The sequence below is a fragment of the Melampsora larici-populina genome (assembly GCF_000204055.1).
Source record: "Melampsora larici-populina 98AG31 unplaced genomic scaffold MELLAscaffold_24, whole genome shotgun sequence".
Lineage (NCBI taxonomy): Eukaryota > Fungi > Basidiomycota > Pucciniomycetes > Pucciniales > Melampsoraceae > Melampsora > Melampsora laricis-populina.
In genome coordinates this window covers 587,354-599,949 of record NW_006768788.1, presented here as the reverse complement: position 1 = coordinate 599,949, position 12,596 = coordinate 587,354, and the positions used below count along the sequence as shown (strand labels likewise).

The 12,596-nt window shown below is 40.9% G+C and overlaps 3 protein-coding genes across 3 annotated transcripts; all 3 read left to right on the top strand.

Annotated features, from left to right (window-relative positions):
- Positions 1-8,169: 8,169 nt before the first annotated feature.
- On the top strand, positions 8,170-9,126 carry MELLADRAFT_36857 (uncharacterized protein; the record flags this gene model as incomplete). The annotated part of the gene is made up of 2 exons (XM_007411321.1): positions 8,170-8,234; positions 8,370-9,126. Coding segments are annotated over 2 exons (822 nt in total), but the record flags the coding sequence as incomplete, so codon positions are not given.
- A 266-nt stretch (positions 9,127-9,392) lies between these two features.
- MELLADRAFT_52815 (uncharacterized protein) lies at positions 9,393-9,668 on the top strand (the record flags this gene model as incomplete). The annotated part of the gene is made up of 1 exon (XM_007411322.1): positions 9,393-9,668. The coding sequence occupies one exon, from the start codon at positions 9,393-9,395 to the stop codon at positions 9,666-9,668; it is 276 nt and encodes a 91-aa protein (XP_007411384.1).
- A 249-nt stretch (positions 9,669-9,917) lies between these two features.
- MELLADRAFT_88034 (uncharacterized protein) lies at positions 9,918-11,123 on the top strand (the record flags this gene model as incomplete). The annotated part of the gene is made up of 4 exons (XM_007411323.1): positions 9,918-10,057; positions 10,149-10,300; positions 10,382-10,821; positions 10,908-11,123. The coding sequence occupies 4 exons, from the start codon at positions 9,918-9,920 to the stop codon at positions 11,121-11,123; spliced, it is 948 nt and encodes a 315-aa protein (XP_007411385.1).
- Positions 11,124-12,596: the final 1,473 nt, after the last annotated feature.

The window sequence follows — 12,596 nt, the reverse complement described above, 5'->3', positions numbered from 1 at the left end:
ATGTGCCTGTTGGGTGATTTTTGATTTCAGAGTGGTATGGCATGCACTGCAAAAACAACTCCCCTTCAATTGAGCTGGGGAGAATGACTGGAAGTAAAATTGGTACCCTGAGCCATATCACCCACACTACATATGTGCAACAGGATGAGTAAATTGGGAGCTATCATGTACATATAACACCCTGTCTGTTACTTTCAAATGGCTTTCAGAGTATTGCCTGAGTAGCTATGAAGGTATATGTAGGCAAATTTTTGGAGGATTTTGTCAAACTGAAAAAAGTTACATGATGTATCACATGATTTACTTATTCAGAATCCAGATGAGTAGGAAATACTGTATGTACATGTCCCCACACCTAGGAATTGTAATCATTGGGTTTGGGACAAACCCTGGCCTGCCACTGCAAAACTTGAATGATTATGTAAATCACTTGGAGGGGACTGTACATGAAAACTAACAATTTACTCAACTTGTTGCACATATGTAATGTGGGTTTTGTGGTTCAGGTGTGCAGTGATCAATCCTTTATGGTAAATTATACTTGCAATCAGTTTGACCTGCTCAATTGAAGGGAAATTGTTTGATGTTTACAACAATGACCACATCAATTTGCCTTAATCATGGTTATACTCAAATGTTTGAGAGTTGTGATTTCAGATGAAATTTTGTATGTGCAGTCTCAATTGTAGCAGGGGATGTGTAAGGCTGTGTGACTCAAAACAGATGATGAAGTCCTGAGATTTGCATTTTTTGTAAACTTGACAAAGTCTCATACTTGCCCCTTGCAAGTTGTCAAGCTTGGGACTGATGCCAAACTTGCACAAAGTCATTTTTCACCATAAAAGGTTCTCTACACATCTCCCTACCAAGGATTACCACATGGTTCAAGGGTAAAAGTTGTGCACATTGCTCTGGTGCACATAGTCCACAATTTTTTTCTGAGGAAGTTGAGTCTCTCTTGCCTAAAAAGTGTCTCAAAGCTTGTGTTTTTACGGTATATATAGTAATGTCCTTCTTGAGCCAAATTTGCCATTGAGACCCAATCTCCAAGACAGTTTCAGTTAGGGCTATGACCCGGCCCTGGCCCTGCCCGGCCAAGTCTGCCCAAGGTTATTTTGGGCAAGGTCAAGGCCAAGCTTGGGGCCTCCTCCCTAACCTAATGATAGACCCAAAAGCCCTGTATAAGGGCCACCCGGGGCCGGGGCCGCCACAAAATTTCCACCCCAGAAAAGGCAAAAGGGCATGTCAACACCCTTTCTACCCTTCTGCCGTAAACCCTTGCACCGCTGTGGTGATTTATTTATGATATTAAGCAAGAAAATTAATCATCTTTACTTTACCAAGTTATTAGAAAACTTCAGTGTAGCAGGAAATTCGAAATTCAAGATTTCAGATCAATTGAAGCTCTTAGAGGCTTATGTATACTTATTAGCTCATTATTATGTCATCTCATTTCAAAATTATTATTAAGATCAACATAGTTTACTTACAAAGTTATTACAAAAAGACAGAAAAAGAAAAGATAAGAAAAATTCAAAAATATAGGTGTAAAAGTTGGAAAATGGTTTTTAGCTTATTTATAATTAAGTTATGGGTTTTATAAGGTTAGAATATGAAAGAACAACAGTTTATTATACAGTAACAATTTTAATCTTCAAGGTTAATAAGGGAAAACAGAAGTTATTAGCAGAAAGGTACTTTTTCGAAGTTGGTAAACAAGGGTTATGCGTGTAGTTTACATATGTAATGGTGGTAGTAGTGGAAATTAAGGTTGCCAGGAGGATTTTCCGGGATTTTTAAGGTTATAGAAGATGATGTCATATTACATGAGCAAGAAAAAGAGAGTAGCAGCTGTGAAAAGTGAAGAAAATGGGTGAATTTTGTGGAAAATGAAGGTTTTCAGCTAATTACATATGTCAAATCACGTCAAATAAAGTTGGTAGATAGCTCATTCAACGCAGATGAGTGGATTACATAATGTACAACCTTCAAATCATTAGTAAAGGAGGTGTATGAAAAAAGGTATAAGGCAAATAAGAAATTGGTGTGAATCTCAAATTTACAGTCACAAGTCAACATGTAACACCAAAAACCTCAACTTCACAACTCAATAACTTACTCATCACTCATCAGAAGTAGGTCATATGGGTGTCAGAGATGATCAGTATCACGAGGGCTACAAGATGCACTATAGTAGATCAAAATTGGAGCACATCTGAAAAAATTCGTAATCTCAAAAATTGGGTTTCAGCTAGTTTACAAGGAAAAAATCACCTGTATTCATCTTAAGACGTGCTGTACATTACATCATTGCGTCATTGATCACTTTTGGCTGTGAAAATTACATCATACATTAGTAACAAGATCATTACATGGTTTTTAGGGTTATTCAGGCGGATTTGATCAGTTTTTGAGGCTGTTGACTGTTGTAGAGGTTGTTACATGTGGATATAAGTACTCCTTGATGATTTTAGGATTGTAGCACCCTTTTCTGCATCTTATACCTTTGTTGTAGTGTTATAAATCATCATTTATTTACTATATTTGTACTAAGATCACTTAAATCCGCCCCTTCAAAGCAAGGAGAAATTTATTTACGTGTGTTGAAGACTACAAGTCAAATTGGGAATAATACTTACAACAGTATTGCTAGTAATAACATAGTGTGTGACTTTTTTTTGCGCTTCAAAACTGGGAATAATACTACACAACAGTATTGCTTTATTTCTCTGGTGCTTTATCTTTCTCTCTGTTATCACAAAGTGGTCAGCAAGTGCCCTTGTGCTGGTTTCTTTGAAGAAGGCAGTCTTTAGGCAACTTCTACTATATTACACGTAGTAGATTATCCCTTCTTAGGTGTTGTAAAGCTCTTGTTGAGCTTTAAATACTACACCGCCCCTTTCACTGTATACACCACTGTTGAACTACCCAAGGCTTCTGAATCCACAATTTCCCACCACAATGTTACATCAAAGTCTTCACTGTGACCTCACCAATCCCATTGCCATGTCTAATTCTACTGCCTCCAGCACAACTTCTATTGCACCTCCCAACTCAATCTAAGCGGTGGCCAGCACAGTCAAATCGGGAGATACTGCCACCAACCAAACCTCTTGGGTGTGGCAGTATTTTTTGACGGTCACATTCAAGGACAAATCGGTCAAGAATGTGTGCCGTGCTAACAAGGGATTTTCTGACAAGGTTAACAGCAATCCCAATTCAGAAGCGCCTGTCATTGTATGTCAAGAAGAGCTTGTGATTGATAAGAGTGGAAGCACAAAATTGATGATTCATCACCTCTCTTGTGCTCACCACATTGAACCCCCAATCAATACCTCACAGCAAACTCTTGCATCCTTCTCTGCCACTGGCAAGATTTCTAACGTAAGTGATTGATGATATTCTTTTCATTTAATCTTGTCTTTTGTTGTCTTACAGCCTTCTATCTTATGTCTTTTAGTTAGGAACACTCAATAGGAAGAACCTCACCAATGCCGTGATCCGTCTTATTGTGAATCAAGAGCTTGCTGTATCAGTTGTGGACGCCCCGGAATTCCGTGAACTTTTGGCCTGGATCAACCCTGCTGTCTCTCCTATCTTATCAAAACAAACTGCCATCACCAATGGCATTGTTGCTCAGTTCCGTCTTGCTTGCAATTGCCTCAGTTCCCTTCTTTCTTCAGTAGATTACATCAGCATCACTTGTGATGCTTGGACTTCACCCAGCAGTGTACCAATGCTTGGAATAACGGCTCACTGGATGACTGATGATTTCTCTATGAAATCTGTGGTTTTAGCTTTGAAAGAAATCAATGGCACTCATACGGGTAAAAACATGGCTGCGCTCATTAAAAACACTTTAGATCAATTTTCTATCAGCAATAAACTCTATTGCATTACAGCTGACAACACTTCAAACAATCTAACCATGGGGCGAGAGCTTGAACTTCTTATACCTCACTTTGATCCCGAGAAGAATCTCCACGGCTGTGTGGCCCACATTATCAACCTCGTTGCTAAGGCTGGAGTCTCAATTTTTGACACCAAGACTCCCCCGGATGCTCTCAGTGCTGTAGATCCTCAATTATCTCAAGATCTCAATCTTCCAGATGGAACCCATTCATTAATTGAACCTACTCCTCATCTTGAAGTCCACTCAATTCTTACTCGAATTCGTGGTTTCCATAAACGTGTCCAATTGAGCACTCAGCTCAAACAAGCTCTTGATCAATGTATTTCCTCATCCTCTCAGCCTCAAAAAGTTGGGCTCATCCACGAGGTTTCCACTCGGTGGTCTTCAACCTTTTACTCTCTTGAGCAATACTTTGAATTGAAGAAAGTCCTTCAATACTATTGTAACATCAATGAATCATTGGAGCCTTACCTCCTAACCAAAGATGAATGGATCTTGGTGGGAAACTTAGTCAAGTTTCTTCAACCTCTTGCAATTGTGATCAAGGAGATCAAGAGTGATGATTATCCCACCTTCTCACAAGCAATGCCCAATTATCAATGGCTCGTGGAAAAACTTGAAAAAGTAAGTTCCATTTCATATTTACTCACTTTTATTTTTATGTCTGATATGTCTTTGTATTTACCAAACATAGGCATGGAGTACATACGAGTGTACCAACTTAAAGGCAGCTATTCTGCCTATGGTTAAGAAATTAGTTCAATATTCAACGTTGGCTTTGAAGAAACCAGTTTACATATGTTCCCCAATTCTCAACCCTCGCCGTAAGCTAAATGCTGTCACTGATTTCACTTTAGAGGAGCTTGGATTTGACAAAGATCAACTTATCAAGTACTTTATCAAACAAGCAAGACAATTCAAACCTACTCAGGATCCAGATATTGAGATAGTTGAACCGGAACCCGTGCTTGAAGACAATGACAATAGACCACATCATTTTATCAAACAAAGAAAATTCATTCAACTGGAGGACGAAGTGAAGGAGTATCTTCTTGCCCCACTGGTGGATGAACGTACTGATATCTTAGTATTTTGGAAAACAAACCAATCAAACTGGCCTGTTCTTGCTAGGATGGCTATGTACATGCTTGCCATTCCTGCATTGAGTGCCCCCTCAGAACATATCTTTTCTGCTGGTTCCAGAGTGATGTCTGATTATTGATCATGTATGACTAATCAAAACTTTGAGGCACAGATTTTTCTTAAGTCATGGGGTATTGGGTTATCCAAGTAAATCTATTTAAATGTTTTTTTGTCCTTGTTTGCTGTTTTATGTTTTATGTTCTATCTTTTTTTTTCTATACACTCATTTGTCTGTTTTGATTTCTTCTTTTTTTCTCTACACTCATTTTTTTTGTTATTCCTTTTTTTTGCTACACTCATTTGTTTTATTGTTCTGAACTTTTTGGTGGTTGAATTTGATCTAATTTGATGTTATTGAGTGTACCTTTCAAGCTCTCAAACGCGCTCAAAAAGGGCTTGCCCAACCCAGGGCTGGCCCGGTGTTGCCCGGTAGCTTTCAAAATGAACTCAGGTCCAAGGCCGGATCTGGCCTGGTCCCGGGGCCGGGTCATAGCCCTAGTTTCAGTGAAGAAGGAATTGACTTCCTAATCAGAAAAATAGCCCAAAATCTGCACAAGACCTCAGTGCACATGTTTGGTATTTGCTTCAGAAAGGAATATTTGGTAGGGAATCTCTCAGAGGGATTGCAAGAATCACTCCTGCAAAAGATCTGACGGTGAGCAATCACTAGGGGTTGGGTGAAAAACCGACCAACCAGTTTTGCGCCTTTCAGAAAGGAGTCGAAGCAAGTCGAAGATGGCCGGAAACGACTGTGTGCAGGTTTCACAGACCTGTTGCTCTGCCAGGTCACTCAAAGTCAGTGTTTGGGTCTGAAGACAGGCCTTTTCAACTGAGCTGAGCTCCGAAAGAGCCTGGGTGGTACCTGGGTCTGCTTTGTGAAAGGTGGAAAGACGTTGTTTCTGTGGCTTGAGTGGCACAAAGTGCTTTTGGTTTTTGAATTGTTTGGGCTTTGGAATGAGCAAGAACACCGCTGACCAGTCAACTTTTGGTGATTCTTTTGCAAAGCAAAGCGAACGACAAGTTTTTTTGTTGGCTTTGATATTGTTTTTGTTAGAATAGCGGTGTACAAACCTACAACCCAACATGAAAACCCATCGAAAAAACCCATGAAAACCCAACTTCTTTTTGGGTTTTTTTCATGGGTTTTTTCGATGGGTCGCCCTGGAATGGTTTGAACGCCCCAACCCCTCTCAACCCCCATCACATCCTAAAATGTGCCTCGAGTCACAAGACACGGGCAGCTCCTACCATCACTTGATGCTTCAATTTTACTTCACATCGCTAGTCTTGCATCCACCACCACCATGACCTCATCCACGGTTTCCTTCGAAATTCAATTGCTTGTTCGATGATGGTGTCCCTCATGAAGTACGATGCCGATGCCGATGACAGCAACAGCGATTTAGACAAGACAACGATATCTGACTTGTGGAAGTCTACTCAAATTCTTAAAAGTCGATTTAGACATGTTTTCCCTTCAAAATGAAACGATCTCTCGACTTCTTCATATTGCAAGAGTTTAAAACTAAAGAGAGAGAAACCAATCTTATATAGCAGACAGACTGTTTTTGGATTTTAATAGAGATAGAACTTTTTAATTTTCGAACTCTTCAAATCACCACAGATCAGATAGACGAGCAGCATAAATCGAATGAAATTTAATAAGTTCAGTAGGAGTCACTCAATTTCTGGAACTAGCTTCAATTGGTTCATGTGATCGGTCCATGTGATCTATACTTTTCAATAAAAGGTGATCAAAGATAATCAATCAAGGTAAAAAAGATTGAAACAAGTCACTCGATTTCTAGAACTAACTTCAATTGTTAGTTAATCGATTAAAGTACAAAAAATGAAACTATCCAATGAGCCAATAATGGAACTGTGGATGTGAGACTGTTTTGTGTGAGGTTTCTGGACAGTTTGGACATGTTGTGTTGGCAAGGAAGGGGCACGTTAGACTCAGTTATTTTTTTTCTTTTGATGGGTGATCAGATCTAGCCAAATTCAACCCATGTGAAAAAACCCGTCAAAAAAACCCAAAAAGAAGTTGGGTTTTCATGGGTTTTTTTCATGGGTTTTCATGTTGGGTTGTAGGTTTGTACACCGCTAATAACTACACCGATATCATGAGAACGTTGTAGTATTCTTTAGTCTCACAGATCAATGATGTGCTTTTCATCCTTAGAGCTTCTCACCACACCTAGTTTATCATTTCTACAATTCATTCTATATACTAGTAGTACATAACATGATTGTATCAATGCTCTCACCCATCATCGTACCCATCTACATGTCAACGATGTGTTTACTTACTTTGTACGTAAAGAACCTTGTATATAACAAGCCTAGAACAGCGCATGGAAAGGGAGCTTCTTCTTCACCCTTTCCATTTCTCTTTGCGCGTGTTCTAGGTAAGAGTTCCTGCTTTTTGTCCTTTATGTTTTTCCTTCTCTTTTTGATTGCTTATTAGAAATGAATACACACCCTTTCCATTTCTCTTTGCGCGTGTTCTAGGTTGTCGCAACAGTTTTAGCAATTGTTCCTGAGCATTCCTAAAAAATTGAATCGCAACTCAATGGCACTCAGAAACTGGTTGGTCGGTTTTTCGCCCAACCCCAACTCTGTGTGAGTTTGGTTTAAGTCCCTTGCTCAAGTCCTTCCAAGGGCAAGGTACTTAGTCAAGTTTTTTTTTGATATTTAACAATTGCTTGATTGTGTCTTTGATAAAGGAAACCTTGGCTCCAGTGTAGGAGATCATTGACTGCGGGTTAGCTTTTTGTGAAGTAGTAGTAGTGTTAACTTCATAGGGGTCTTGTCAGTTTACCCTACGGTACATAATTTTCAGAAAAGTTTGCCCCTCAAAGGGCTTCTACAAAAAGCGACCATCACCTCATTCAAATTGTTTATGTACCTCACTCAGAAATGCTTAACCTCCCTCCATCCTTCGCCGCTGGCCTTCGTGGACAGTTAGGATCGACAGGTTTCTATCAGTCGTGTCGACTTATCGTGAAAATGTACCCTATGGTCGCTCCCGTTTTGTTATTCATGGGTTTGTAATTTCAGCATAGAGATGATCATGAGTGTTTCTGATGTTTTTATCTGATTCTTGAACTCTTGGTCGTGCAGATGCGCCACACGGGCGAGCCGCAAACCCTCTAGGGTTCAATGTCAATGGTGTGTAGAGTGAGAAGCGGTCCCTCGAAGAGTCGATTGCCTCATAAGTTTCCTCTTTGTCCGATCAAATAACACGAGGACTGAGTGACATGTGTTAATGTTCAACTGGTGCATGAAACACTCTTGGTTTTCTAGGCAGCATAGCGTGGTTTTTGATGGAGCTCGTCAGCCCTGTGACTTGTCTTATGGCAGCTTCTATGGATAGCAACTCTCATGGCGATTACAACTTCGACCTGCGTCGTATTTGGACTCTACCGACTGGCCGTCTCATCCTTTTACTAGCTTTTCTACTTCATTATTTCAACCGAACCGTGGTGTCCACCTTTCGTAACCCTTCCCGCTCCAAGATGCACGTCATAGTGCCCATCATGGCCGTTATGTTCAATCTTTTGAACGGGTATCTGATCGGAACTTCGCTCTCAGGCCAATGTCCACCTGCTCCTCTCCAATCCTCCAAGACCATAGCCTCTCCTGCTTGGTCATGGGCTATGTTCCACCTATGTATGGGTGGGTGGGCTATAGGTTTCATAAGTAACATCATTCATGATGAAATACTCTATGGTCTACGTCGATCATCGATTGGCACAGGAAAATATAGCGTCCCTCACGGTTTTCTATATTCTTTACCCCTTGGAGGCGTATCTTGTCCAAATTATCTATCAGAACTGCTAGAGTGGTTCTCGTTCGCAAATGCTGCATCCATCTGTTTTCAACACCTGGAACCGACAAACACCGTCTGCGATCTCAGTATCTATGACTCACCACCCGGTTTATTTTTCCTAGCTATGGTAGGTGTTCTGATACCTCGGGCAGTTCGAACTCATCATTGGTACCGAGATAAGTTTGGAGATGCTATTCCCAAAAAAAGAAGGGCTATCATCCCAGGAATATTGTAGCTTTTGTGTCTGTATACCTTCATCAAATACATGTTGAAACTCCATAAAATCCGAGATTAGTTGTAAAGGCGTGCAATATTTGTTGATGTTTGATGTATCAAGACTTCGATGCCGTGTGAGATGAACCACCGGGGTCTTCCGCTTTGGAATGGATCAAAGACTGGTCCTGATGACGTTTTCTTTGTGTAAATAGAATGGTACTGTAACTGTAATTTGGTTGTGACCGTCTCTCGCTTGTGTGGGATGTGGCCACTGCCAACGGGAAGATGGAATCCTTGCCAAGTGCCTCACCGAGATGTGTCTATGCGCGTCCTAAATCGTTTCGCTCCATCGATCAATTACCTTCCAATATTGGACGTTCCTCCGCCGTTCACAATCTGATCGAATCCTTAGACCTACTCGACACTGGTTCGGCCATCGACCCCCTCAGCCGAGCTCGCGTGCTGCCTACTGGACTAGCAGGGCGTGAAGAATTAGAATCATTTCACGATCCTGAATATGTCGGTAAGACAATGAACTTTCCAATCGGCGGGCATCCCTGATAGTATGGCTTTCCTCAGACCGTGTCCTTGACTCCAAGTCAGATGCGGACAGTGACCAATCATCCGCGAGCAGCGGCAGCGAAGATGATTCGAACGACTCGAGCCAGTCAACACATGCATTAAAAGAAACTCATCGAAAGCGTAGACGAATAGGATCACAAGGAGGACGATCTACTTTCGGTCTTGAACACGTGTGTGTCAACTCGCGAATGATTCTGAAAATGTCGGCTATACTCAAAAACACCGATTATGTCTACTATCTATCAGGATTGTCCATATTTTCCTGAATTAGCGGAGTACGTTCAAGCAGTGGCTGGGGCTTCACTTCAAATCTCACGCGAACTACGTGAAGGACGAGCCGATATCGGTATGGTTTGGGATGGCGGTCGGTAAGACAGCTTTCAATTGACTTTCCTATGTGGCTCAATGTTGTTTCAACTGATGATTGTGCACTTTTCGCTCATGATTTGGATTCTTCAGGCATCATGCCCAACAAGCAAAGGCATCCGGTTTTTGCTATGTCAATGACATTGTTTTAGCAATCATGGAACTTCGTCGGCCACCAATAGACAAGACTCAAACTAAGATTGATCGAGTTTTGTATCTTGATTTAGATGTTCATCATGGTGATGGTAAGCTTTTTTGCCTATGGACGTGTTGGAACCGTTGTACAACTCGAATCCATTGGGTTGATGTTTTTTTTTCGATCGCAGGCGTAGAGATGGCTTTTCATTCAACTTCACGCGTCTTGACTGTCTCAATTCACTGTCATGATCCAGAAGGTGGATTTTATCCGCTTACAGGCAGTTCTTCTGACTCAGGTCCCTCCCCTCCTTCACCTGCTTCCTCGCATGCACTCAACATTCCTATCTCGAGCCCTGGTCAACTTACTCATGTCTCTTCACAATTCCTTCTACCCATCATCAATCTCTATAAGCCGGACGCTGTAGTGGTACAATGTGGAGTAGATGGATTGGCTGGTGATCCGATAGGTGGGTCTCATTGGGGACTTGGGCTTGAAGAGATGGGAAATTGCTTGAACGATATCATTCGTCAATCTAGGTTGATAAAGTGTAAAGTTTTGCTATTGGGAGGAGGAGGTTATCGTCGTGCAAATGCAGCTAGGGCATGGGCTTACTTCACATCCATTGCTGTAAGTACAGGATTTACTTTCTTATCTCAATGAATCATATTTAAACTTCGTCCACTTATATTTCTGATACTCAATTGTCCAATCAGCTTGCACGAACTTGTTCATTGAGTACAGATATTCCCTCAGAAGTTGATATCTATATGGAATATGGTCCTTCCTTTACTCTTGATGTCCCTGCTCTTCATTCATCAAAATTCCTTTCAAGCACCAAAAGTGATGAAGAGTTTCAAAAAACATGTTCTTCAATCAAACCACATTTGGAAATATTGGAGGCCAGATACACCAAGTTGGAGCTCAAATGATGATGAATATTGTTCAAAACCTGTTGATTGTGGCTTCCTTGAAAACCCCTTCTTAAACATGAGCTGCCTTGGCAAAAATAGTGCATGCACTCCCTTTTTCAGATGTACATAGGGTTTGTAGGGTGTGTTGTAGGGTGTGTTGAGGCACTTGAACTCACACCTACTACAAAAAAAGGGTACAAAGGCTTTACATTTATTGAATTGATTGTCTGTATGTCATTTGTAGCATCTCTCTATGATATGAGGATCTGCCTTTTGACATTCCACACCACAAGAAAATCTTGGTTATAGAAGTTGCTATGGAAGCTACAAGACATGACAAGGGAATATGAGTGTGGCTGTGTGTATATACCCAGTATCAGAACATGCTTGTTATAATGGTGTGATGTCCAAGCCATCACTTCCCAACTGCACCATGTCAGCCATAAATTGGACCAAGTTAAATAAAAGATACCTTGATGACTATCAAATGAAAAGTGGCCACATATCACAGTCCAAAGAAGCCTTCAAGAAAATCAATCAAGTGTATAAACCCCTACTTTTCAAAACTAATTTTATATTCATCGCTTCATGCATTGGTTCAAGCCAATAAATCCTTGCAAGGAATACAACATGGTGATGACGTGATGGCCTCTTACAGAGGGGTGATCTTTGCCAAGTGGTATTTGGGTTTTGGCAAAACATAAACTTGGATTGACAATAGCTTGCCAATACAAAACCAACTAGATTATAGACAGGCCTGCCCGCTTGACATTACCAGAAGTCATAGCACTATGCCCGTGGAGAGCATCCCAGACGTTGGGGGCTCCAACAAGTACAAAGGCTTCCCTTTGTACTCTTGAGGGCCCCTGACGTCTAGGGCGCCCTCCACGGGCACAGTGTAGGGAGATATCAAGAAGAATGGCAAAGATGCTTTTCTTCTTAATGTCACAGTAGGTGTGTTTTTGAGTTGTTGCTTCAAAATGGAAAAGCTTGGCATCATACACAATAGACTGTTGGGCCACATTCAAGGATTGAAGTTTTGGAGCACACACATTTCACTCAAGTTGTAGGTGCTTTTGGCTTTCAGGCATGAAAGTTGAACCAGAGTTGGTGTGGTATTAGTAAGCAGAGAGGTCCTGCCTCTTTACCTACCCAAAACTCTGAGCCCTGTTGTGGTTGAAAAGTAAAGAAACCCATTGAGGTACATATCTATATTGCTGATGTACTGTGACAGTTTCTAGAGCCTGAGGTGAGCCTCTCTTCACCTCACATCACTAACTACCTGATGACTAACCTATACAACCAGATAATTATAACAAACCAGACATAGGAAAGATGAAAGGTGTTAGATGATAAAGCAGAAAGAAATGATATATAACACTATCTAAGGTTATCTGACCTATATGGTTTCATTTCAAAGATAAAGATAAAAGTGAAGAATGGATGCAAAAGCATTTCAGCTCATTGATCTAGTGTTGATGTAGTATCAGA